Below are 27,960 nucleotides of genomic sequence, written 5' to 3'. Positions count from 1 at the left end.
CAATACATTCGTAGCAGTCAAGTACCACCGTACCAGACCCGAAAATACTTTTGTCCACTTTGTGTTTAAATTTATGTTCTGTTAGACAAGTCTCCTCTTCAACATCACTTCTTGCTGCATCTCACTCGTATTTAGCTGACATGCTAAATGCTTTATTTAGCATGCTGACATGCCTTTATGATCCTAGATTAAATAGTGCTTGTATATATTTTATTAGATAGAAGAGTCTGCATTCAAGATTTTTTCCTGGAATCATTTTATATTTTCCTACACATAAATATAGAAGTGTTGAATTAAGTATTTGAATTAAGCCACAACCCTTTTCCTTTCTATATCAACTTCTGAAGCCTACCAAAAAGACTCCACCAGTTGAACCAGAAGGATAAGTACACCCCCTGGGGGGGCGGGTAAATCTAAGCTAAATGGACTTAAAAATTAAAAAAAATTCTTCACAATCCTTGAGAGGAACAAAGGTATTACGGTGTCTCTAGAAAGATCACGCCAGTGCAAGGCTGCAGAAAGACACACGCATTCTTTTAATGGTCTGGTTTTAACTCTGGCTCCAGAAATGCAAATGCATCATCCAATCTGCTGCTCCACCTCCTCCATCCTTCTCTCTATGATATCACCAGAAATCTTCAAGATTTGGACATCTTCAAGCAATGTTTTTAGATGTGGCCATTAGCAGGCAGATACCAACTGACTATCAGTCAGATGAATTGAGCTTTTCCCTGCATAGTTTAAAAATATAAAAAACAACAGAAACACACCATCAAAAAAACCCTGTCTTCTTCATGAGTTATTACAGTGGTGCTCACTGGGCCCTACTTATTTCCCCAGATACAGTAATGGGTCAAAAAACCCACCTTAGTAGCGCACACATGAAAATGCCAAAACAAAAAGACTTCTGATATGCACCTCCCACAGTCATGCATCAATAGTTAAAAAAATTCACAGGGAATAGGAAGAGTTCTTCCAGTGTGAGTAACTTTGGAGTTCAGACAAAGATTTGGAGAGGTGCCATCCAGTTTTTCATTTTTAAAATGAAATTTTGAACTGAAATACAGAAAAAAGTTAATTCATCCTATTCACATATTCTCTTTTAATGCCTGTGGTGATTTAAAAAAATCACAAACTATTTTTATATAGCTTTAATACTTTTATACAACACCTTTTTTCATCTTAGAAGCTAAACTAATTACAGCTCCGAAATAATATGCACTGGCAAAGCAAGTACCACAAATATGATAGGAATATGGGAAAGATAAGGTAAGAGACAACTTATCTGTGTGCTTTGTTACATACTTACCATATCTACTGTATCTGTTGTACAAAAGAAGCATTTGAGAATCCTCAAAAACCCTTTGCTCACAGAAAGTCACACAGTAAATACACAAAAAAAATCCCCACAGTAAGATGCAGAAGAATTTACAAACAGGAAAGCACACATTCGGTTCCATATGCCGCACACAAATTAGGTGGAACGATTCTGGTAAGCAGCTACTTGCATGGAAGCTATCAATTGTGCAGGCATAGCAACATATTTGTCTGCTGTCTGTGAATGCATGTTATTCCACACCCATTAGTAGGAGGGTTTGGGATCTTTGTTGGGGGAGTGGGGGGTGGTGGCGTTTATGAAAAGTGATTTTTTTTTAAATTTATTTTCTTTTTTTACCTTTAACCAATTTGCATTTACTTACGAGTCTGTTCTGGCATCAGAATGGAATGCAACACTTAACATCCTAGTCTAAAATATGGGCTAACTCAAAGTAAGAATACTGATGTATAAACAGTATTAATAACAACCTGTGCAAATGTAAAGCTTTGTATTTTAATGCTTAACTAGAAAAGAAAGCTACACCCATGTAAATGCTTTTAATAGGTATTTAGTGTGTAAAAAAAGAAAATCATGACATTTGACAGAGCTGTACTGGACACCACATATCCTAGAATCTGCAATCCCATAAAAGTCCCCTTCCACTATTACTGCTCCTGAGCAGCCAGTTACATCCCAAAGGCAGCCTTCTTGTTGTGGTGCCTTATGTACTTTGTTGTGAGATGCTCCCAACAAATGTTACAGCTGCTGCCAGAGACTTCTTGATAGAATAGAGAAAACAATAAAAAAATACAATACAATATGCACAGGAGTTCACCCAACAACAGCAAGTCAGACTCTAAAAAAAACTCACAAGAAAGCAGGCAGCCAGCAGTTTTCTCTACCTGTGTGAAACTGGATTTACTGCAACAAGTATTTTTGCGAGAAGGAAAGGATTCGTATTTGTTATAGGGTTCTGCTCTTTGTGACCATCTATACCCACCTGCTGGTAAGGATCCCTTTTGTTGAGAAGCATGTTGTAACTGGAGAATATGGAAACAGTCATTTAAGCAGTTCATGGTTGCCATGGAAGTTGCTTTCAGCATTAATAGGTCTTGATCCAAGGATGTAAGGTGACCGGAGACAGGAAGGCATTCTATGCTCCTGATCAAGTCTCTCTGCTGGCCCTCAGCCTGAGACATCATCTGTCAAACAAAACAGTCATTTATCAGGTAGTGGAAGTGTGTTGTGTGGTATGTGTTTAGCTGTGCACACAGAGGATCCCAAATGATTTTATGACTATAATAAAACTAAAAGGTAATAGATTAACGTACAGTTAACTGTACTACTTTTTTCTTGATGCAGCTACTAAAGAGTCATTGAATGCATGATGAAATTCCCATGGCAATACATGGCACCTTATTAACAAGCAAAAGAATATTAAAGCGACTTCAAAAAAACCGCAAAGACGAATTTGAACATAATGCTTGCTGCAGTAAATATCAAGCACTTTCATGCTTGGTTGATAGGGACAGGGGGGAAAAACATCCCACACTCTGCCTGACGGGTAATTAAGCTCTGTGCTCTGCACAGCCTGGAAGAGAATCTATGGAGGTACTATCTGTGGGCATCAAGATCTTTTCACTCCCTACAAGAAGAGATGCAGCACTTTAGAGGAAAAGACCTGTATCACTCAGTTTGGCTCAAACCATACAGGATTCTCAGTTATTGTCTGCACTGCCACTACACTTAGAATCACTATCTCACTGTTTACTTTCCAGAGGGGGAAGGAAAAGCAGCAGGATTTTCCCCTTCATTATGCGTTCAAATTACAGCTTTCCTGGTGCCATTGTCCCCCTTCTTCTACCCCAAGCTCCTTTCCTCCTTCGTTCTGACACAGAGCACCCCTACATCACAGAACCTGCAACAGCACATTTGCCCAAAGAGGTATAGTGGCAAAGCACAGCAGCCATCAAGCAGCACACTGTGGTCTTCCAAAAACCCACATACTTTCCTCCTTGTACTCACAGAAGCAAAATATTGTCCGATTTTGAATCATGGGGATGACGGCAAACTTCTGTATGTGCTAGTCCCTTTTCTAGGGAGGTACAACAAAAGGCATTAAAGTAACTGGATAGCACTATTCTGCAATCATTATGTATTCTGCCAGTTAAGTTAAATGTAAGAACAGACTAATTTAGCAGAACAGAAGATGACATTTTTAAAAGAATTTGAGATGCATTCATGCATTTAACTGCTATGGCACCGCCTAGTTTTTTAATTCACCAATCCTAACAGTATCTTACTATTTTTTTAATTACTTTTTTTTTAAAGTACCTTTGCCTGCAATCCCTTCCAGGAACTGCTGTTAAGGTTTTATGCAATAAATACTTAGGCAATATGTATTCATCCAAGTTCATGGTATGTGGTATTTGGAACATTTTAGGGCTTGCCTACATAGCGTGCTATGGTGTGAATTTACAGAGCATTGGCTCTTTGGAAGTGGAGTTAACTGTGCCCAGTCAGCCTCAGCATGTCCCAGACTGATAGGGCAGAAGGCGAGTGAAACAGTTATATAGCCTTGCCTATGCAAACACATCAGTTGCTATCAGAACATGTGCCGTATTTTCTTTCAGTTATGAACATGATGCAAGTCTTTGTGTGCAAGTTTTTTTCCAATACTTTGAAAAACTCTGCTGGATTAAAACAAACAACAAAAAAGACACAGATAATTAGTTGACAAATCCCTACAACCCTTCTGGTGATCTTCACTCTTAGTAATTTACTATGTGGTAGCACCCAAGCACCTCATTCCAAGATCAGGCCAGACAACAGGACAAGCCATGTTATCCTGAGCACTGAAATTCAAATAGGCCCACCTTCCCTTTCAAAGAACATACTTTGAACAGTCCTAAGTTTTTCCTGCTTATATACTCAGATATGTTTAAAAAAAGAAATAGTGCGGGGGGAGGAAAAAGCACTCTGATTAAAAAACTCAAAATCTATCAGAAGTACACAGGCTACAGTTCTCACCGCAAACACACACGCGCCTGCATTTAGTGCAAGTCAGCATAAAGTTCCTGTTAGATCTCCTGTTTTGCAAGGTATCCAGGTCAGCAGCGTGACATGTATTTAGCCAAGAACAAAGGGAAGTAGAAGGGAAAGGGACTGACAGAAGAACCAGCTACAGCGCAATTCATGGGAAAATTAAAGATCACCGTGCAGCAGATCCTTTGAAAGAGCAGCTGTTCCTTCCACAGCTTCTCAAACTGAATTTACAAGTATTCAAGCTGTATTATGCTCAAGTGTAACAGGCACGCACCTGCCCTTTAAGTATTTTAACTGTATCTAAAAAAAAAGTAGGCATTGTACCTAACAAACATTTTCGCTTCGAAAAGGTAAGCAAACTAACTTTGACATTCAGAAAAGCTACCATTACTGACAATTCTTCATCTGAACCGGTCAAAAATTTTTAAATTGATAATCATGCTGTGTCAAACTCAACAATCAGAAGAGAACATGAATAGTCTTCTGTGCTCTTTGCAATGCTAAGAAAAACCAGTCCACTTTATTTCCCACCCAGTGAGAATCCCAGTTAGAGGACGCAAGCCACTGCTTCAGTGCTCCAGCTCACACACTCTCCTCTTTCTTCCCTCAAATTTTGAATGCCATATTGCCATCTGAAAAGTCAACAAGTTAAAAAGCCATTTCTGAAATATTACCTTACATAAACAGGATAGCTTCTCAAACACCAAAATACAACAACAGATAAAAGAAAGAAAAACTAAGAGAGCTATAAGCATGAATTCTGCAAATATTAATGTCACATTCTGCACTGTTGCTGTTTTCATGCAATAGGTAGGAAAGCGCAAATACTATTTAAGTTTACCATATGTTGTAATTGTTGTAGCACACTAGTAAGATGTTTATCACAAGTAAGAGGTGACTTGATGAATCAAACAAAGGCAACTACCTGTATAGCTTCGGTTTTAAAATTTATTTGGAACAAAACCTTCTCTTTCAGAGGATAAAGCAGAGGAACCAGCTTATAAAAAACAGAAGCTATAGGATGCCAGCTGAAGTTCTCCTGGGTACCTGACAGGACTTCACATGCCTTTGCATTAGCGCTATAGGAGACTATACTGTTATTAGAGGATATAAACAGGATGGCAGCAGTTACCCTTTTGCAAGACATCTGCAAGAACAATCTGCTGTGGACAGAGAGATTCACAGATACTAAGGTCTAAAGAGGCAGTCACCTCATCTAGCTTACTGATAATTATGCCACAGCACTTGATTTAAATCAAGGAACAATGACAGGTTAATGACGCTCACAACACAGAGCACTCTTCTATCCCAGTTTGTCCAAGTTCAATTTCTAACTATTCACACTTCCTAGATCCTTATTTGTAAATTAAAAAGCCCTCCATTAGAAACTTATTTTTGCCAAGAATGTATCACACTACACTAATTACATTGCTAACGTTAATATATTCATTAATGTCAATATTACTACTAAGTAACACAGGTTTGTAATTCAGCAACAAATTTTGGTTTAGCATTAGCTTCAGATCTGCACGATCTACCCTGTAAATATTCATAAGTTGCATCAACCAGTAGCCTGTCCATTCTGACAGTCAAGATAGAAAGGTAATTATTTCTGTTTTTTTTCCAAAATACACTACACCTGAATGTGTAGTGAAAAAAGCATACTTCCGAATTGCTCATTTTATTTTGCTCTCTTTTCAATCACATCCATCCCTAGACAATTTGTCCACGTGAATTAGCGTACCAGAAAGCGGTATTAGTATTCTTAAACATCAATCATGACCAGTTTCTCCTTATTCATAGGAGAAATAAGTACAGCTTAGTCAATTCTTCTGTAGCTTGACAGGGGAAGAAAACAGCATATGATATTATAGCATCATAGTATAGGATGTTATACTTCCTTAAGAATATTCCCTTGTCACCTGTAGTGCTAGGACCTGCAAGGATGAGAACATGCAAAATTCTACCTTGAGCATCACGATATTATTGCGGAGTACAAAAGTCATAGAATATACACCACATACTTCTACAATTAGCCAAGGCAAGTTACTTATCCTCACACAGCTCTGCAATAATAGCACATAATTGGATAATATATCCAACTAAGAATAGCCAGTTTCTCCACAATCCTACAAATAATAGGACAGCTCTTTCAAAAGATTACAAGATAATTTAAGGCATACAAACCTCTCTAACATCTACAAGGTGATCTGGCTGCATAATAGGAACTCTTTTTCCAGTTGGCAATCTGTGATGTCCAACATTGAAAAAGGAAACTGCATTTTGACTGGGTCTTCTTTGCACACCAGGAGAGTTGGCACTTCCTTGGGATGCAAGAGAGAAGCTGCGAGATTTCAGAGGAGGGTTGTTCTAGTGAATAAATAAGCATATTGAGAAACATTTACGATTAATTCCTAAATAACCAGCAAATATTCTAATTTGAAAGATACAGCAGAACAGTTTAATGCTTGATTTTTTTTATAGAGCAAGCACAGTTGACAAAGCCCTAATAATGTATTAACTAGCAACTGCTAAATAAATATTTTGCACTATCTGCTGACAGTTGCCCTGTTTTATAGTCTAACTATGAACAATCTGTGAAATGAGGTTGATCAATATGTATCACTTCTCTGACTTGAGAATTAGTCCTTGATCTGGAACAGTACTAGAAACTGACTCCTAACAGATCCTGCAAGGATAGAGTTCACACTTAAGAGAATGGGATTTTGTTTAGAACTATTCATTGAACTTATTTCTTAAAACAAAGCCAGCTACAAGATGTTGATCTTATAAGCAAGGCTTTATTCAGGTATCAGAATAGGTGTTATGGTAATCAGGAGGTTCTATAAAATACACTATATTCACAACCACCACATGGTTAGCAAATGGAAGCAACAACCCTCAGATATAGTGTTGAGGACTTGCTTCTCAAACATGGGAATTCATCCTAAATGTATTTGTGAGCTGTTGAGTGGTTTTAAAAAAAGGTTAAAATAAAAGGAAAGTTCCCAAAATGGAAGGGCTTCAATAACGCTGAAGACCTGTTTCCTTATCCATTAGAAAAAATGCAAAACCACTGAAAATACTGGGCTAAAACTCTGATCTTCCAGCTCTGCCTCCTGTTCAAACACCAGCTCACCGGTACCTGCTCAGGGAGGTCCATTCAACTCTTCAGAGGCAAACTGACTTCACTTTGTGTCATTCCTAAAGCATATTTCTATTATAAGTCAACTATTACTCAGAAAGATGTTTCTTGACATGCCAAGTCCAACCACAGGCCCTTTTGTAGAATTTGTCTCAGACAACAAGGTAGTTGTATTTGGAACTACTTCTACCATAAGCCTAAATTATTTTTGCCCACAAAAATATCAGTCATACGATACCTTTCCAATAGCTTCTGTGTGATGCTGTGTACATATCTGTAGCCTGCTAACCCAGTGTTGCCGTTCTTTAGCATCAGTAGCTAATAAAAGCAAACCAAAATGATTACGTACATGAAGACATTTTGAAATATCAGCAAAAGGCTCCTTAATTCTTTAAAACAGACAGAAGACTTTAACAGTACAACTATTTTTCAACTAAAACTTACTCATCTGACCAGTAATTAGCTATAACATTAAATAAAGTTCAACATAAATGGCATGTACTTTTTTTTTAAATTTTGTAACACAGAAATAACTTCAGCAAACAATAACTCCCCTCATACACACTTTGATCTAACAACATGACACATTTTCCTGGAATTAGAGTAAGGTACCCTGATTTAGACAGTGACAGCAAGTCTTCGAGGGAAGAAATACTATAAGATATTAGTCCAGATTTCCATAGCCTGAAAAGTCAGAGAATGGGCTTCTATAACCATCACAAGAAGGCTAACATACTGAACATTAGGAATAATGTAGTTCTGTACAAGCATCAACACAGTACTGTTACCTACAATGATTTAGAAAACTTCAAACCAGTACAGTTTAAGGACACTATACATGAAGGTTAAACCCCATTCTGCACATCTTCAGTTCATGGTCTTCTGAAAGTCATCAGACCCAAAGAGTATGGAATCATCTGTAACTGAAGAGTGGGATGAAAGTTTCACCTATAACTCTCATTGCAGCAGCCTGCCAAACAAGTTCTCTCACTTTGGCCACACAGCCAAGCCCAGCAGAGCAGCCACAGGTGAGGGCCAGGAGTGTCCTCTAGTGGAAGAATGCCCTGCCCAAGAATCTAGGTCCTACCTCTTAGTTTATACTGCTCCCCGCTGGCAGCATTGACTGTAAAGGTGTGAGAGTCTTCATCACTGGGTGAAATTACAGCTCCAGCAAGCTGCAGGGTACCCCTGGGCTTTAGATGTCTCGACTGCTCATTCACAAAGTACTCCAGCAGGCCAGCATCATTGTTTAAAACAAAAAACCTGCAATGATAACAAAGCAAGTACACTAAATAAAACGCTCATCCTTTTCCTTTTTTTTTTTTTGGCGGGGGGTGGGGGGCACAGGGGGTGGGGGGCACAGGGGGTGGGGGGAAAGGTGTGTGTTACTGGGAGAAGTCAAGGCTTTCATTACAAGTTGGCACAGATGGGATTGGGACTTAAGGACTTGAGTCAGTACAACCCCAAACATATGAACTATATCCCCAACAAGGCTGCACAAAAATTAAGCTCTTACCAATTTTTTCTCACAGACCAGGGATTGCACAACAGAGCAGCATGCCCACAGAAGAGTACTACTGCAAGATTTTGGGAATCAAAAGAATATCCTGAATCTCTAAGGCTTAATACATCCTTAAACTACATAAATTAAGGGTAAAAGAGCCCCAGATACAAAACAGTTGAGATACAAAACTGTGAAACTGAAGCAATTCCAGATTAAAAAAAAATTAAAGTGGACATTATGCTTCAACTATTCAATTGAGTTTAATAAGTGTATTGACACAAGTCACTGCATGCACAGGAATTTGGCCAGTGTGGTATGCTAAGGACTTGTCTCCATAATATTAATTTCGTTGCACTGTGCTGCTCTGGGAATAGCATCAAGCAGGAAGCCTGACCAGAGTTTCACCTGTCAAAGAAAAGCAAGTTATTCTAGGGGAGACAGACATCCTGGGGAACCAAAGGGAAAAGTTTGTTTGAGTTTGAATTTTCAGTAAAGAAGTCGTAATTTTTTTTTTTTTAAATGATTGCATGATTTGGCATAAAGCTGAAGACTCAGCAGAAGAAACAAAGACATTTTTAATAGAAAATGAGAAAAAAGTTAATGCTGTACTTGCTTTTTACACATACAAGCATAGTTATAAGCCACCAAATGAGTTAACTGCTTCATACTTCTTATGCATTTTTTTCTTATTCTTGCCTTAATACAAATATTCTTCATCTACACGTTAGCTTAATCTATATTAAGAAAAGCATAAGACTCTTCCATGAAGTTTGCCTAATAGAAAAAGGGAAATCCAAGTAGTATTAAAAAAATCTGAAACATGTTCATTTAGATGCTGCAAAGACCAACATTACTAAAAAGCACCATAAAAGACTTACCGATACTGCCAACCAGTGACAAGATTGGTGTATTTCATTAAGTATCCATAAATATTTTCCATGTGATCACTATTAAAAAAACAAGAGAGAAAAGCAATCAGACAACACCAAACAAATTTTAGATCGTCCCAGCTTTTGATCATCATTATCTATTCTCAGAAAATGAATTTTCATCTTCATTTTTAGAATGGCACTACCTTTTTAATAAAACTACCAACATTTAACAGATTTTCCAGCCTCGTTTCTAAAATAATTTCGTATGACAGTTTAAGCAGACTTACTAAACTCCAAGTAATTTCAAGGCATAATTACTTTCACCAGTACTTGCGTTTTATTCAGCAGGCACTTCTGGACACATTTGTACTAGTTTCAGGTAATTAAAGACTTAGTATCCATGCTGCTTCTGTTTCCTGCTCCCTCTTCTAAGCAAGCTTTGTATTTTTGCACTCCTGAACAAAATTAACTTTCACTAGCTTATTAACAGAAACTTGATCATGGTGACTAACTAAAAACAGTCCCTAGGTACTCCTACACCAATGTGGTTTTATTTATCTTTAATGTCCAGACCCCCTCCCAACTACACGGACAATCATGCGCTTGAACAGTTGTTCTACAGAACACAACATGTGGATGCAGGTCACATCAAGATATTCTGAAATGTAAAACAAGAGCCGAAACATTTCCTCCTTTGGCCCGGCAGGAAAATCAGGTAGTTTCTGTTTTGAAGCCTCAACTTGCAACATCCACCAAAAAATGAAAACCCATTGAGAGATTGGGCACAGAGGCTTAGTATCACCACAGGAAAAATACATTGCCACTTCTGAAAATCAATTGTCCTAAATAAGGATTACAAGTCTTACAGCTACGAACTAATAACCTTAAAACCACAGTTTAAAGACCTATTTTATACTGTACACTCCCATAATTCTAGAAATGCCACCTCAATGTCCTCGCCTCTTACAGTAGGGCACAATCTTACATTGAAGAACACACTCTTGATAGACAATTCAGGTCCAGCGTGAGAAAAATTCCTATTATTCTAATGAAGAAGTGAAAGAATGACCCAAATATCAGATACGGACTACTTGCTTTTTAAGAGAAGCTTATATTTAAGCCATCTTATTTAGATTTTAAATTAAAATTTCTGTAGCTCGTAGTATGTTGAAGATTAAATGAAAATTATTCAGAGTCCATTGGAGCAGCAGCCTGTCTTGGTCATTAAGAGGTCAAAGTACCCCCATATCAGCAAAAGTGGAAAGGGGAGGAAAAATAGGACCACTAGAGCCAAGGGATCACCTTCATTAGAGGATTTTGGTTGTAAACATAGTCAGCCCAAATATTGGGGTAAATTCCAAATAATAGCCGAAGCTGCTGTCTACACTTTATTTATAAACAGTTGTCAGTATCATCAGATTCGTTAGATACCTGAAAATTCAATAAATATAACCTAAATAAGTTTCATCATTTAGGATGCCATTAATGAAGGTAACCTCAGAGTAAATCACTGCCATACGAATCAAATGCCATATCACTGCCAATCAATAATACTATTCAAAGAAGAGATGCAAGAATGTACATTTTTGAAGAAAAAACAAGCTGCTGATTTTTAATGTTACATTTAAAAACAAAAATACATGTTCTAGCTATTACTGCAGCAATATCCTGCAATGGAGAGCAGCCAGCAGGACTATCTAGGAATTTAATTTCTAATAGCTCACTAACTGGTACTACAGATAAAAATAAAACCAAGGAGAGCAGAGGGTATTCAGGCTATCATATATTTTAAATGTACACAAATGCTAAAGGAGACATAGCCAAACTCATCCTCTACAGACGCCTCTCATTTGTTGTTATTGGCATACAAGGGAAGTACAGTTTAGACTTGCTCGCTGTCTTAATTTAGCTGAAAATTATGAGATTGCATAGTAATAAAAATGTATGAGCTTGGGTTTTAACTGTCTGAAAATTGTCCCTAGTCACAGCTAATTGTTTTTCAGTTTTAGCGAATGCAAGCTTCACCCTTGCTTTTCAGTTAGACATCGTACAGACCCCTGCACAACTGGGCTAGAGCTGCTGTACTCTCCCATTAACTAATGTGCCTAAATCACAGGTATGTTTAACAGAACCCAAGAAAAATCAGAGAAGTAACTTCAGACTGCAGTGAATACAGCAGGACTGTATGTATGGCCTTGGAAGTCCATTCATCTGGCAACAGTAAGTTAAACAGTCTGATTAAAATCATTTGACAACTGGTTTTGAGTGTGGCAGATGAGATATCTGATTTTGTCAGTCTTTAGAAAAAGGAAAAAGGAATCATAGAAGAGAATGCAGCCCTTTCGGTGATGTATTTCCACATCAAATGAGCACTTGACTACTTTTTGCCTTCATCCACGTGTTCCTCTCCACTCAGATTCTCACTTTGACTACACCCAAACTTCTCCAAATGCCTCCTCTTCAATAATTCCTATCTCTAGCCTCAGCAGTCCCAAAAGTTGATGGTTTAACTGAAAAACTTTGAAAACAGCCCCCCAAAGAAGTCTGAGAAAGTGACTGAGGACAAGCAAGCCAGTCACCTCCAGCGCTGAGGACACTGCAAATCTGGAAAGAGCATGTGGCAGCAAATGAACATGAGCGCAAGTGCATGATATTAAACACACTGACCAGCTGCGTTTCAGAATCCCTAACTTAGCACGCAGGGGGTCCCCAAACCCCATATCTCACACAAAAGAGCTATAACTCAATGTACAAGGTAAAGCTCAGAAGTACATTTAGCAGGTATCTCCCATTCACAAGCAAAAAGACCTCATCCGCCTGCACCAGATCACAGAAACACACTAAGCACTGATGGCCAAACCTCAGTACTGAAGTGCCCAACAAGTAGCGGCGGTGGCTGGTGTGCATCCCAAGACACACAGTCAGCTGCGGGGTGGGGATCCCTTACGGACGAACCTCTGCAGCAGGGGAGGAATATAATAACATGCCGACTGCCAGGGATGACAGACTGAGCTGTGGCTTGCTTTTTTGGAGACTGGAGAATGTTAGAAGAGCCAAAGTCCAGAGCGATGGAGCATGAACAGAGGTCCCTGCTAAACGAGCCACCTCTTGGACAACATTGATTAAATTGTATTCCTTCTTAATTGGGTTCATGCATCTGGAATGGAACTGCACAAACCCAGAAGACTGTATTTAGTTTTCACCCTGTCAAAGGCTGGGCAAACTTCTAGCACCCATGCAAGTAACGGATTAGCCTGCCTGAAGGGTATGAAAAACTTGGTTGATATTTAAAACATTTCCCTTGACTGTATAAGGGCCTAGAGGCAAACAAATAAGCAAATAAAAGAGTAAAAGCACAGACCTTACAGGCACTAATCATACTCTCCCAGCACAAATTCCCACACCGCGGGGGCCAGGGAATTTTCAACATTTGAACTAAGGCTTATTTTTAAGTAAGTAACCATTTTATACACTAAAAAAAGAGATTTAAATCCAGCCTGCAAATTGCAATTCACAAAATGTAGATCCTATAACCATACACAAACCCGTTACAGAACTACAGTTAACCTCCTAATCTTCTGGGTAAGCACTTGTAATTTCTTCCAAATACATAAAAATATTCAGTATTATTTATGAACAACAAGGCCACGGAATTACAACTAGAGCATTTCTTCAACGATTTTAAGATTAGTGCCTTCACAGCAAGCGTTAAACTAAAGTATTTGTTGTTGCTAAAGCAGTGTTGTAAGGCAGTTAACATTAAAAAAACCACAAAACCCCAGTAATATTTCACTACTATAGAATTAACAGCAAAGCTCTTCAGAGCACTACAGAAAGCTTTTGAGATGGTAGAGGTTGAGGTTCAAGCACTGGCTCTGCTCACAGATAACCACAGTTCTTAATATATGAGTAAGATCTTCCTTAAAGGCCTTACCAGTATTGTTTCTAATGAAACAACAGTAAAACCTGTTTCAAAGTCACCTATGTACTTCAGAAGCCTCCACAATCCCCCACACTGGGGTTTTTGACTTCTAGAAAACAGATTTCAGAAGCGAATTTAACACAGAACACTGAGCAACTTATTTCAACATTGACAGTGAGGCCTGGCTGCACCAGGATCCCTCCCAACTTTAAGGATACCGTTGCATTCACACTGCTGCCTACATGCATGTACATGTACCTATGGGTACGTGTATCCTTTCATAGCCAAGATACTGTTGTTGCTGTTCAAAATGCTCACGGCAGTCTCAGATTGTCAAAGGAACAGCAATAGCTCAGCAATGATGAGTCAACAACCCTTAAAGTCCGTATTTCTTTAGAAATTCACGTGTCCTGTCAAAGAATGACAAAAAAAGTTTAAGTGTTGCAACAGACCTGTCACAGCCTTAAAGATGTAAAAAATGTCACTTCAACTTTTGCTGGACTACTTTAAGTGAGGATACTGTGCAAATCATAATCCAGGAAAAAATTATCCAGGAACTCGTCGTACAACATCTGAACTCCAGCCCAGCACATTTACCACCCCCCAAAATATGGGTTTTTTCCCCCAAAGGCTAAACACCATTGAACTTGGCTGCCCATTTATCACACATTTTTAGTTTATAAATATTGTGAGATGGACTGAAACTCTCCTCGTAAGCAAATGACTGAAATCTATGAAAAAATAAAAATCAGTTCATATTCTTTCCAGAAAACGATCCCTCCCCAACTTCAAAGATGTTTACCATAAGCCAGATTTCTACATGTCTAAGTGCTACTAAAATACACCACGAATAAAACATTCACAAAAGGATTATTGTTAGTTTATCTATCCTTTTCTAGTTTTATTTGTCCTTTTCTAATATGCCTCAAGTTGCAGCAGTTGTCAGTGCCTTGCAGGCTGGTCTCCTGTCCTGAGGGAGGAATAAGATAGTGATAGTCAGGCCAAATTCCCCCTGTATCCTGTTTACATGCAGCAGCCGAGTCTTGAACACAGATGCTGAGGAACAGCAGTCCCAGAATGACGTCTTCCAGGAGCTTCAGCCAAGACACCCAGGTTCACACCTGACAAGCACTGGGCCAACATTTTCTCCAAGAACACACACCAATGTAGAAGGCCTCCTGACCCTTTTTTCATACCCCTCACAGCACAGCTCCCCACAAAAGCCCCACACAAACAAATCACCGCTAGCAGTGGCACAAAATTACACTCATCTGGAAAGCGATTACAGAAAACTTCCAAGACTGCCCTTCTGTAGATTTTAATTTTGCTGGGACCTAGACAGCACTGCGTGGGATACTTTGAGGAGCCAGGTCTCTGAAGACCCAACAGCTGTTTGAAGAGCAAACACAGTGGCCAAAGTCTTCCCTACAGACTTGCGTAAGGCCTGGCTTCAAGTAGTAGCTGAGTATGCGTGGATTTGCTTCCAGCAGGAAGGATGACACGGAGCCCACGCAGATGTTGGGGAGGGCTCCTGAAGGCAGATCCAGCCTTCATAGCTGCCGCCACCACCCTTATGACAGTGCCTTCAGGCCCTGGCCAAGGGAAGAGGCTCCCTTCTAATGAGCTCACAGCAAGACGCAAAAACCTGGTGAAAGAGACTGTCTTCAGATTAAAAGCTAGCAAAGCATAAAGCAAAGGCAAGAAAGAAATCAGGATCGTAACAGTGCAAAACAATGAGTGGTTTTGACTACGTAGTTTGAAAAAAGCAGTAACCATTTTCACTGAACTTGTTTATCTATCTGCCCCACGGGCTTGCCATCTGTAATAACTTGCTTTTTCCTCACTGCCCACTGCAAAGTGCTTACCTACAACACACTCATTCCCCTTTTTATTACTTGGAGGGGAACAGCAGGGGAGAAGAGAAAGAAAAAAAAACCTATGCCAGCAACGGAAACTTTGGGCATATCTTCTGCAACTACAGAGACCACTTGCTCCCAAGAAACCACCACCACATTAAGCACACTCCAGTCCCACGGCTTGCTGGTGCAAGTGTGGGTTCCCCAGTACACCCAGCAAGGTAAGGCAGAAGCCTTCATGTTGCTTACAGAGTATCTATATTAATAAGTTAGCTCTGCTTTTCCAACAGGTTTTTGGAACAGCTAACCTTGCTGTGCAATTCACCAGCAGTGCCCTACAGTCAACCGTAAAATGGCAAAGCTCCTACTCTTCAGCTCATGTGTTTGACTATTCAATTATAAGTTTGGAAACCAACAACAAGTGCAAGGAAAAAAGGTCCAACAATACAACAAGAACATTGACAATAGACCGTGGGGATGCTTCAGAATACCACTCAGCAGCAAGCGTGCTAGCAACACACATATCCTCATTAGATAAAAAGACTTCTCTCAATATGTACTCCTGTAAACCCTTGAGAGCCCGGACACGCATTGGAAGAGAAGCGCAGGCTTGCCACAAAGGAAGGGCGCGGCACAGCCGAAATAAGCTGTCAGCTGCCCATCAGCCCAGCATGACGCAGCCCAGGCTTCCTATCCAGGGTGAAGGACTGTCCCACTGCCCAGCCCCCTGCTATCAACATGGCAGTTGTGTTTGCACTTAAAGTTTCTATCAATACTGGTTCTCAAGGGAAAAGATAAATCAAGTTTACAGGGTTTTTTTTAAAACCATCCTAATTAATCTTGCATTCGATTCTCTTTTGTGCATTAATGCCACAGGTCAATTATACACAAATGAAACTGTATTGTAACACTTTTGCAGGGTAGCAACAGAAAAAAAGGAAAGATATAATATTTAATTAATAAGTAGCAAAACACTGCTCTCACTGGACCACTGTAAAGCTGATTATTTAACTACTTCATCACTTACAGAGCTCTTCAGCTCTCAAAATACATATGCCTGGAAAAAAACTGCAGCGAGTTTCAGCTAAGCAATTTCTCTTGCACACACACAAACACCTCAAGTCAGCAAGAACTCCACTCACGTACAATTTATTTGTGGAGTTGTGTCAGCATAACACAATTGAAGCTGGACCCGAGAGTCAGTAGCCAACCCTGCAGATTTTTCTGCAATGACAACTACTACTTAAGCTATCACTGGAAAAATAACTGTAAATTTAGCCAACATTTTAGAGCTGGAGCATACAAAACACGGGCACCTCAAAAGGTCTGAACTCTCCACTTGATACCTCTGGAGAACGATTGTTGCCTGCAGCTTGGCTACCATTTATATTACCAGTTTACATTAGCACACCATAATGCACAGTTTCACATATTATTGTTACCAAAACCCAAAGCTTTCCCTTGAAGTCTAGTTTCAGAAAGCTCAAGCAGTCAAATTAAAGCTACTCTGCCCAGCGAACAGTACTGACATAACATAAGCAAGGCAAACACACAGATGTATCAGCATCTTTACAGTTTTGGACTATCTGCTACCTACAACCCCTCAGAAAGCAGTGGACCCTGGTAAGCACTATTCATAGAAACCGGTGGAGCAAACATCTGCATCGCTTCGTTACTCTAACCACAGTCCAACGTGGTTTAGCTTACTACACATTCCATCCCAAGGCATTTTGGTCTGCTTTTATTGTAGTAGCTCTTACCCTATCAGAAATATAAAGATATGCCCTTCCAGTTTTAAGATGTATTTGTGATTATGACTTTTAAAAGATTATATTGACAATTACACATTGCCATCCTGGACTTCGCAGCCATAAACCACTGGCTATTAAATGGAAGGTAAATACACTGATCAGCTACTCCAGATAAGCCTCTTGCCTTTTTAATTATTTTTTTAACCATTTTTGAGACATTTTTAACCATTTTTGAGACATTTCAGATTAAATACAGAGGATAACCATTATTACCACCTTCCAAGCAAGCAAGAACACAATTAATTGACTATGTTATCTAAATATTCAGAAAGACCATAAGCCTGGAGTACAACACAGGCAAAAAACTGTGGACAACCAGACTCAAGAAGCAACAGCCAACATTTTGAAATCTAACTAGCGAACAGTTAGAAGTGGTACGCTTCAGGGGTCAATACCACTAAATGCCTTTGAGCTGGCTGATGGACCAGCACTCACTCTCTGCAACCTCTCAGGTGAGACCAAACCTAGGGGAGCAGTCAGGATGCAGTAGGGTAGACAGATGGAGACAGACTCTTTTCAGAGATGTACAGCAGAAAGGCAAGTGGGAATGGTCTCAAGTTGTAGCAAAAACATTCCTTGTCTGAAACAAGGAAAAATTCTTCATGATTAGGGGGGATAAGTCCTGGGCCAGGAGCCCAGAGAGGCTGTGGCACCTTCATCCTTGAAGATGCCCAAAACTCAGCCAGCAACCCTAAACGACCTTTTCTAACTTTGAAGCTGGCCCTGCTTTGCGCAGGAGGCTGGACTAGAGATTTCCCAGAGGTTCCTCCCAACCCAAATTATTCTATAATTCTTGGATATAGAAAAGTTAAACAAAAATATTCCTATATTAAAATTGAGGCATAAGGTACTCAGAAGATTTAAACTGTAATAAGAAAGCACGTGTTAACCACCTATGATTATGACAATACATAAAAAGAGCAGGACTACTTTTTTGTTCAGTGCTGTTAAGTGGACAGTGATTTCCCAGACAAGGAATTATTCAAAACTGCTCCTTTCTGATTGCCCAACGAGCATCAGGTATTATACATTTGGCACTCATGCACTAATAAAGAGTTTCCTTATGGTTTTCTTCTCTTGTGCTTGTCATCGAGATTTATGAAGGAGTCATGTACCGAACAATAAAAGGACGAGGACATTATCATCCCATTTTGCATACAGGGAACTGAGGCACAATGAATTTTCAGCCTCTCTAACTTTGAGATAGTTGCGGCCCAATTGTTATTTTATTTTATTCATACATTCAAATAACAGCTTCTGCTGATTTCAGCTGCAGCTGTGGCCCTGCAAAAGTTTTGCAAAATCAGAGCCAACTGTTCCAAACTAGGCCTCCAAGAAAAAGAGGAACACACAGTTAGTGATTACAGGGGGAAACCAGTTTAAACAATATGACTATTACCACAGAGGAAGTCAGAGCCAGGGTCAGAAACCAGCTCCTTAACATAGCACCCTGCAGTTCTGCCCAGCAGATCTCATGCTTTCTGTTACATCTCCACTGCAATGAATGAAAACAACATCCCAATGCAAACTGGGCTCTTCAGGAAACTGATCTGTCAATACCTAAACATTAATCAATATTTTAAAGACTTCCAGCCTCATCGAAAACTCAGGAATTTACACCTGGAAGGAAAAAGAAAAAATGCATACCTGTAGCAAAAAGCCTTCTCCCTGACACTGACATTCCTGCTCCAAAGCACATTGTCAAATATAAGATTGTCAGCTTAACACACACGAAGAAACAGCATTTCTCCTACCCCACTTCAGCCTGCCCTCCCCTCCCATTTCAGCATTAGACACAGAGTACAGAAAATCTGAAATAGTACAAACTTTGCAAGCACCCTAAAAAGAAAGTTGTCCGGCAGCATTACCAGCAGGCAGCGATCCCCTACAAAAAGAATTCATCAGCACTGGCAGGTGATCAGAGTGCATGTCAAGGCAATGTCCTTAAGCAAACAGGGGTCCTTGCACACACACCTTAATTTTCATGGTACGATGAGTATAGCAGGTTGTCCTAGGTAGGTTTGTCCAACAGCAGCAGCAGCTGGCACTTTCTGCTTCTGCATTAAGCAATGTGATTAGGTCAACCGCATGCAGTTTGTTTTTCATCTTTTCTCTGGGGAGAGAGCTGTGTGTGGCAGAGCAGGATGTTAATGTTGTAGGCACTGTTAATTAACTTGCTGCTACATAATTACATTAGAAAAGATGAAGTTGAAAAATACCCTTTGCACTTAGTTGAAGGATAGACATTTGTAACAACCATTAACTCCTGCAGAAATCTATTCCATGGAAAGCACATATTATTCAATATTTAGAGGCTATTCAAATGTTTGTGCTTTTTCAGTTTAGCTTAATTTGACCTCTAAATTAATATCCCAGTATTAACACAAGTATCCTGCGATGCCAGAACCAACTCCCACATCTGTCACCCGTGCCCCAGCGAGTTTTACAGCCTGCCCGTTCAACATGGGGATGCTTCAGGAAGCAAGAGAGGGGCAGTGCTCTTGATAGCTGCTCACTGAGGAGCCACAGTGCTGGAGAAGGGAAACCAGACCTTGCTGACCTGGTTCAGGAATTGAATCCAGGTTCCCTACTAGAACATCAGCCAACACGAAGCTCCTGTTTAAATTACCCAAACCTGTTTCCCTAATTCTATCCACTTATTACCACTCACACAGAGATTTACTTAATTTACAAGGCATTTGAGCTTCCATCTGCTCCAACCGCATTCTTCCAGGTTGTACATACATGTGTGAACATGAATGGCTCACCTGCCTTTTGAGAAGTGTTGGGGCTTCAGCAAGTGGTAAAATCAGCTTGATAAAAGATGACCATAACATTTTAATAACACAGAATGAATCCTGAGATGAATATAACCAGCTGTCCATTTTAAATACAGGCTTCTTGTCTATTCTAATGAGCAAATTATGTGAAGTTCTAGAGTACTGCGTTCAGCTCTGGGGCCCCCAACGTAAGAAGGACATAGACCTGTTGGAGCAAGTCCAGAGGAGGGCCACGAAGATGATCAGAGGGCTGGAGCACCTCTCCTATGAAGACAGGCTGAGAGAGCTGGGGTTGTTCAGCCTGGAGAAGAGAAGGCTCCGGGGAGACCTTATAGCAGCCTTCCAGTACCTGAAGAGGGTCTACAAGAAAGGCAGAGAGGGACTTTTTACAAGGGCTTGTAGCGATGGGACAAGGGGTAATGGCTTTAAACTGAAAGAGGGTAGATTTAGATTAGATATAAGGAAGAAATTCTTCACCATGCGGGTGGTGAGGCACTGGAACAGATTGCTCAGATAAGTTGTGGATGTCCCAACCCTGGAAGTGTTCAAGGCCAGGTTGGATGTGGCTTTGAGCAACCTGGTCTAGTGGAAGGTGTCCCTGCCCATGGCAGGGGGGTTGGAACTAGATGACCTTTAAGGTCCTTTCCAACCCAAACCATTCTATGATTTCTATATTAGTGTTATGAATATGGTATACTCTTTAAGCAAAGACTTAAACAAGGATAAAGAATTTCAGGCACCAGGTTTTTCAGCCATTTCCCTCCAGCATATCAAACAAATGTGACAGCCATCCTAATCTGATTTTTAGTAATAAAAAGGAATACAACACACAAAATTGCAAAAACAAACTCTGAATTTCACAGCAACCACTTGAGAAACTCTTCTTTTCCTCTTCAAAAGGCCAGCAAGAAGTCAGAAAGCGAGAAGCCAGGGCTTTCTGAAGGCCACGCAGTGGTGAGATATCTCCACAGATCACCAGAAACAGAACCAAGGAAGATCAGGGCTCACTTCGACACAAGCTTGACATCAGAGCCACCAACCAACCCAAAAGCTGCCAGCAGTAGTATAGTGGCAGAGGCAACAGAACCCCCATCCCCATTGGTGGCCGGCACCTTGATGTCACAATGCCAGCAAGTTCTTACGACAGTGGGAAACCAAGGAAGTGGGGTGGGCTCTAAGAGCAGGGAAAAGTGGAAGCAGGAGCAGCCCTTGCCAGACCTCCCAGGTACCACCACAAAATTACAGCCTGCCTCTCCCTCTGCAGTTGGCACAACGAGGAAGGGGTTTACAGTCATCAGTTACTGTGAGTATACAAAAATTCCATGTAGGATCCCAAAGAATTTTGTTTTAAGCAGTGCAGAGACAAAACCCAGAACAAGGGAGATGGGTAATAAAAAGGAAATACTAGGAGTAGCAGCATTAGAGGGAACTGACCTAGGATGACACTAACAGTTACATGAAGGTTTGGGAGGTTTCTTTTCTTCTACTTATCAAGTGATAGGGACTTTAACTTAAATTCTGGCCTGCTCTCAGGAGTCTAGAGTTAATTAGGTCAGCTAACACACTCTATTGCAGCCTAAACAATAATTTGATGCTTACGTTAATACTATGATGAGAAATGTTAAGTTCAGAGACAAGAATGGAGGACCAGCAAGGAAGAGGTTTGCAACATGAAGCGTTGTTGAACACTGTGCTGCTGTTACCTCCTGTATCTGTTTCTACCAAGCTGGTTTCAGCTTTAAAGGCCAAACAGATGAAATTTATCCTCCTGACATCAAACATTCTTGGAATGTGACTAGAAAAGCATAGAAACTAGAAAAACTTTATACATTTTCTTGCAACTAAGACTGACATCAATGCCACCCTCAATAAAAGGATTAGCAACATCCACTCAAGAAGATTCTATCAGTTTCAAGACACTTCCCTTTATTACTACTAATTAGATCCTTTTTGCAAGATAGCATGAATAAAAGTAATAAACACTTCCACAGTCTAGCTCAGTCTCACACGTTTTGCTTCCACATGTTTGAAGTGCAAAGGATTGTCAGTCACCCTCCAAGTTAACTGGGATCAAACTCAGAAATAAGCATTTCCTTTAAAACACATTTCCTATGGAATCACAGAATCACTAAGGTTGGGAAAGACCTGTAAGATCATCAAGTGCAACCATCAACCAACATCACCATGCCCATTAAACTATGTCCCAAAGTGCCTCGTCCACACGTTCCTTGAACACCTCCAGTGATGGTGACTCCACCACTTCCCTGGGCAGCCTGTTCCAGTGTCTCACCAGTCTCTCAGTAAAGAAATTTTTCTTAATATCCAGCCTGAATCGCCCCTGGCGCAACTTGAGGCCATTTCCTCTTTTCACTTCATGAAGAAGTGTTCATGATCATCTTTAAGTGCAGAATTAAAATATATTCACGTGTTTCAGCTACCAGTTCTGTTACGTTATCATGTACTGACCTGCTCAAACACAGGAGACTGAATTAAGGTCAGTAATTGTTTACTCCCTTTTTTCAGTATTTATGAAGAGTCCTTACATAGCCTCAACTGCAAAATAAACAAAGCCCTTAAAAGAAGACTGGCAACCATTTAACTTGCTTTAAATTTGTTATCCTTTTGCATTTGATACAAGAAAATTTACAATGTTACTCTTTTTGCCAAAACCCTCTCTCTGCTGTTTGTTTACATTTCTGTTTGCTTACTCTCAGCCCCTCTTACTCCAGCCCAAAGCCACATGGAGTAGTTATGCAAGAGAATTTGCCTTAAATTGATAACCTAACAAGCAGCAGAATCCACCCAGCATTAGCAACCCTCTTACCTGTCATCGTTACCCCTAACAAAAAAAAAGTAATTTTAGTCTAGCAAGTTGACTCCTTTCCTTAGAAGTTACTTTCATCCAAATGTTTCTCTATACTAATTTAAAACTGTGAATAACCCTGCAGCACTTCAGTAAACTTTCAGGAACAGCTAACTGAAGTTAACTTGCTTCCTAAAAAAAGAAGCAAAAGACATATACTCTGTAGCATTTTATAAATACATATGGCTAAATCCATAGTGAGCAGATGCAAAAACCATTTGAGAAATAAGGAACAAAGGCAGTTATCTACAAAAATACATGCAGAACTGAAAAAGGAAATAGGTTTTTAAATATAACTTCTAAGCTTAAAAATCAGCAATCATTTGGGAAATTCATTAACATTTACACGTACTTCTACTGGCAAGGGAAGAAATGCTGGGAATCCTTTTAATAGCAGCTGAATTGATTTACGTATTTGAGAGCAGAACCACTAAGAAAAACGTAAGAGGATGGCACATTAGCATGTCTCCAACTGGGAAAAACAATCTTGTTTCTCTAGTCAACCACAGTGCTTTGAACTTTTCATTCTGTAGATAAATGAGAACCAGTTATTGCAAGTCATTTCTCTCAAAATTATCTGAAAGCCCCTCAAGCCCTCTGAAAGCCTCAAAGCTGAAAGGACTTGTTATACTTCTCTGGCACATATTCTGACCAGCTCTCTATTTAGCTCAGATTCTGCTTTCTGGTTGTGAAGTTTTTATGTTATTTCAATGACAACAATTCACATGTCACAGAAGTACCTGCCAAGGCTGTCTCCTTTCTCTCACTGCTTTGAAACTACTCTGTTCATGTAATCTAGAGCAAGGCAAAAACCAAATGAAGATGGTCAAGACTAAAAGCAGAATCGTTGAATGCAAATAATTCTTTCTATGGGCAACGCTACACTTACTTCCTAGCTTGATTACTGCTGAAAATTAAGAAGCTTTTTAGAAAACATTATAATCTTAAGTTACTTTATCAAGTAATCTTTTAATAATTTGAAGTTATTCAGAAGTCTCACCTCATGATAACTGTTTCTCTAAATGAAAATAGGGATAAATAGCTTAGCTTGCAGCACAGACTCTCAGCTCTCTTTATCTACTTAATTGCAAGTTAACATTCATGCTATTCCTGACCCCAGTCAGGAAAATGCCGCCAAGGGTTGGTTGCTCTCAGACGCACTCTGACCCTGATCATATATTCGTGAGTAAACAAGACCATTTACTGTCAGATGTCTAGAAGAGCAGGTTCTCAAGAACTCTTCCCTTCCATTAAATTAAAAAAAAAAAGTATCTTCCTGCTCTCTGAAGAAACTGAGCCCTTACAAATTTCAAAGGAAGCACTGCTGTACTGGCTGCCTGCGCTCACTGTACACAGGCTACAAGCAGAAAGTCTGCAGAGGGATTCAGCTGTATCTCCACATTATCTGAAGTATCTGGCAGGCTCTGGTTGTCTCTTATTCTCCACTACGATAAAAGTTTGGCCTAGCTTTATCAGAGCTATTTAAAAATCTCCCTATCATTCACCTACAAAAATATAAAGTTAGACTTTCTGCTTATTTTTTTTATTTTCTAGACATGCACTTTATCCCAAGAATTTGTGACTTGCCACCTCTTTAAGAGATTCGATTTTCATTATTTCGGGTTCCAGCAGGGCTGGAGATTTATTTTTTTCCCTAGTCATAATTCCCCATTTGGAGCATTAAAGTATCAAGTACCTGTTGTCCCATTTGTCTGACAACAACTATGCTACAGCTGTTTTGACAAGATGCTTCACCAAATACAAAGTTATACTTCTCCATCAGATGCAGTCTATGCGGAGTGAGTACTTCAGGACCCTGCTTCTGTCAAGCTGCATCATTGCTCACACTTTGTGCTACAGAAGTTAAAGATCAAACTTCCACCAGAAGCTCCCAGCAAATCTTTCTAAACCCTGTTTATTAGACACTGATTTATTATTGAGGGCTCTTTCTTTTCTCAAATACATTTTGGTATAGAAGCAACCCACAAAGCAAAAACTAAGCTATAGCATCCCATCCAGGTGACCCTCCAGCATCCCATCCAGGTGCCAGGGAGGCAGGGGGGAAAGGTGGTATTTTGTGGGTGATTAGATATAGAGACAAACGTAGGAGTAAATAATTGATCCCCAACAGAGCAGAGATTAACAATGAGGTACCTCAAGTGTCCACAATAATACAGTTAGTACATTAAACATGCCCCAATGATCTAGAAAGGAAACAAAAAAAATTGCACTAGAGTATTAGAGCAAATTAAACCAGATGTTGATAGCTGCAAGGGATAACATGGACAGTTCCCACTTACAGCTGTCAAGCCACCAAACTGGTTATCACTCAGAGAGTCAGTTCAACTTTTGCCCTACAAGCCACGGCACTGAAAGAAGAAACAAAATACTTAGATGGATAATTTTAAAAAGTGGAATTTCACTGCATAGCACTGACCTGTGACTACCATCTCAAACATACTATGGCACAAAGGGGTTCAGGCAAATCAGGTATCTCACCCCTTCCACTGCCTCCGATTCCACATAAACATATAAATACTTCCATTTTGATTGCATAAACTAACTCCTGTGTTTCACATGTGAAACACATGAAGAGTAAGTGCTTGGTCACAGTAACAGCAATTTTCATAAGAAAATTCATAGTTATACTTGAATCCAGAGTTTTCAAAAAAGTTCAGAAGCAACTGGAAACAACAGGTGAGACAACCAATAACTGAATCTGACAAGAAGCTTTCCCTATTTAACAGCCTGAAATCTTGGCCCCCAAAATCACCACTTTTCCTTCTGGCAGTAGTCACCAGAAAGGTAAATTACTCATGACCCAGATTCTCGGCAGCAGGTTCACTACCTATTAAAATCATCAGGCCCTCAGTGCCTGCACAGCCTGGGCCTGGGTGCTCTTTTGTCTAAGCCATGTGATGGCCCTCCATCCCGCATAGTGCACACAGATGTACCACACTCCGGTTTTGCTGTCTCCACATGCAGGAAACAGAAAGCCAGTCCATCTGGGCTGGCAGATGACAGCTTTGGAGAGTCTCCATTTGAAGAAGAAGTGTGCAAACTTTGCCTAACAGCAGTGTTTTCAACAGCAACATGGCAGAACTCCAGTCAAGGATGAGAGACCTAAAAGCAGAGATTCGGAAGTCTCTCAAGCAATGCCTTAGAGAACCTGCTCTCAGTGTGTGAGTGGAAATTCTTTCAGCCAGAAAGCACATCAGAAAAAAGGACGTGAAATCACCTAAATCCCTCGAACGCACAGGCAGGTCATTCAAAGGAAGCATTTGAGTTTGAATCCTTTTCAAACTAATGCTGTGGGCTCAGCCTCTTCTGCTTTCCCCTCTCTCTGCTGTATTTGCTGTACCCGAGTAATCACCCCGATTTATGCTAAGCGCAGCCATTCTTAAAATAAGTCAGATAAGACGCAAACTCCGTGCATACTCAGAGTTTCACTATCAACAACAAACAGAAAGCATCAATAAAGAAAAGAGTGCCATTAAGTTTTTAAAGAAGACACACCGAGCTAAAACTTGGCACAAAGTTTAGCGTTTTGGAAAGGCTGGAAAGTGACAGAGCACCTTCAGCAACTTTAAACCGCTCTCCACATCCTGCGAGGGAAAAAATAAGCTGTGAAAGGAAGGAGCGAAGGCACAGTCCCCGGCAGCATCTGCAGCCCGGACGTGGGGCTTTGTGCTAACACACCGGCACACGAAAACCGGAGCCGACTGACAGCCAGCCCGACTGCCGCCCGCCACGCCGAAAGGGCCCTAAGAGGGGAGAGCGAGCGGCCGGGTTCGGCCCGGGGCCGGAGGAGGTCTCCGTCCCCCGGTACCCCGCGGCGGCTCTGCCTGCCGAGGGCGTTTAAAGCCGGGGCAGCCGCGCCGAGGACCCACGCTCAGGGCAGACCGGGCGTGGGCAGCCCCGCGAGGGGGGCACGGGCGCTCCCAGCGCCCCACGCCAGGCTCCGCAGCACCGGCGGCTCCCGGGCCCGCAGCCCCCCACCTCGCCCCGCCGCCCCCGGCCCGGCCCGCCGCGCCCACCTGTACTGCCAGCCCTTGGCGCCGCGGCCGCCGCCGCTCTTGCCGCCGCTCTGTCCCGCCGGCGGCGGCTGCTGCTGCTGCTCCGGCTTGCCCTCGCCCTCCGGCCCCTTCATGGCTGCCGCGGGGTCCGCGCACTGCATGGCGCCGCGGCTCCCCGCACCCGCAGGGGCGCCCCCGGCCCAGGCCGGGCCGCCTAGCCGGGGAGGGAGCCCGCCCCAGCGGCCCGCCGGCCCCGCTCAGGCCGCGCCGGGGCCCGGCCGTGCCCGCCCCATGCGGGCTGCGATGGCGGCGGCTGCCGGCACCCCCGCGCCCCGCTCGGCCGGGCTCAGCTCCCCGCACGGCCGCGGCGGGCTGGGAAACCCGCCCTCCCGCTCCCTCACCCCGCGGCCCGGCCCGGCCGCCCCTTCCGGGTCAGCGCCGCTGCCATCTTTAGTGCGGGCAGCAGCGCGGGGGGAAGGCCGCGCTGGGCTACTCCCGCGCTTAAAGCAACAGCGAACCTTTAAAATAATTTAAAACTCATGGCCACAAGCATTCCCCCGGAAAAAAAGAGAGAGGAATAAGAGGAGTGAGGGATCCAAGCTGTGTCGTATGCAGATTGCTGCAAGCAGGGACGTGGAAGCCCGTGGCTGGGGTCTCACCGAGCGCTGTCACAGAGACCAGCGAAACAGGGCCAAATTCAGCAGTTCATTCCCAAGCAAAGCCATGGCACGTCCTGGCCGCGAGAGGAAATACGTCTTTCCTCCTATTTTCCCTCCAATTACTGCATATGGGCAACAGCTAAGCAGTTTTTTTTCCTTCACAGAATGA

General features: G+C 41.3%; 1 protein-coding gene across 1 annotated transcript in view; it reads right to left on the bottom strand.

Annotated features, from left to right (window-relative positions):
• OSBPL11 (oxysterol binding protein like 11) overlaps positions 1-27,293 on the bottom strand; it is a 42,557-nt gene extending 15,264 nt beyond the window's left edge. Inside the window, exons 1-6 of the mRNA XM_059820174.1 lie at positions 27,154-27,293; positions 9,891-9,959; positions 8,596-8,771; positions 7,747-7,826; positions 6,551-6,733; positions 2,319-2,520 (exon numbers count right to left, since the gene is read on the bottom strand). Coding sequence (XP_059676157.1) covers positions 2,319-2,520; positions 6,551-6,733; positions 7,747-7,826; positions 8,596-8,771; positions 9,891-9,959; positions 27,154-27,293 — 850 coding nt within the window. The remainder of the gene's footprint in view (positions 1-2,318; positions 2,521-6,550; positions 6,734-7,746; positions 7,827-8,595; positions 8,772-9,890; positions 9,960-27,153) is intronic.
• Between the last annotated feature and the right edge of the window lie 667 nt (positions 27,294-27,960).

This window comes from Gavia stellata, chromosome 8, assembly GCF_030936135.1.
Source record: "Gavia stellata isolate bGavSte3 chromosome 8, bGavSte3.hap2, whole genome shotgun sequence".
In the NCBI taxonomy this organism is placed as follows: Eukaryota; Metazoa; Chordata; class Aves; order Gaviiformes; family Gaviidae; genus Gavia; species Gavia stellata.
Note: the sequence above shows the minus strand (reverse complement) of the source record. Positions and strands in the feature narration are given on the sequence as shown.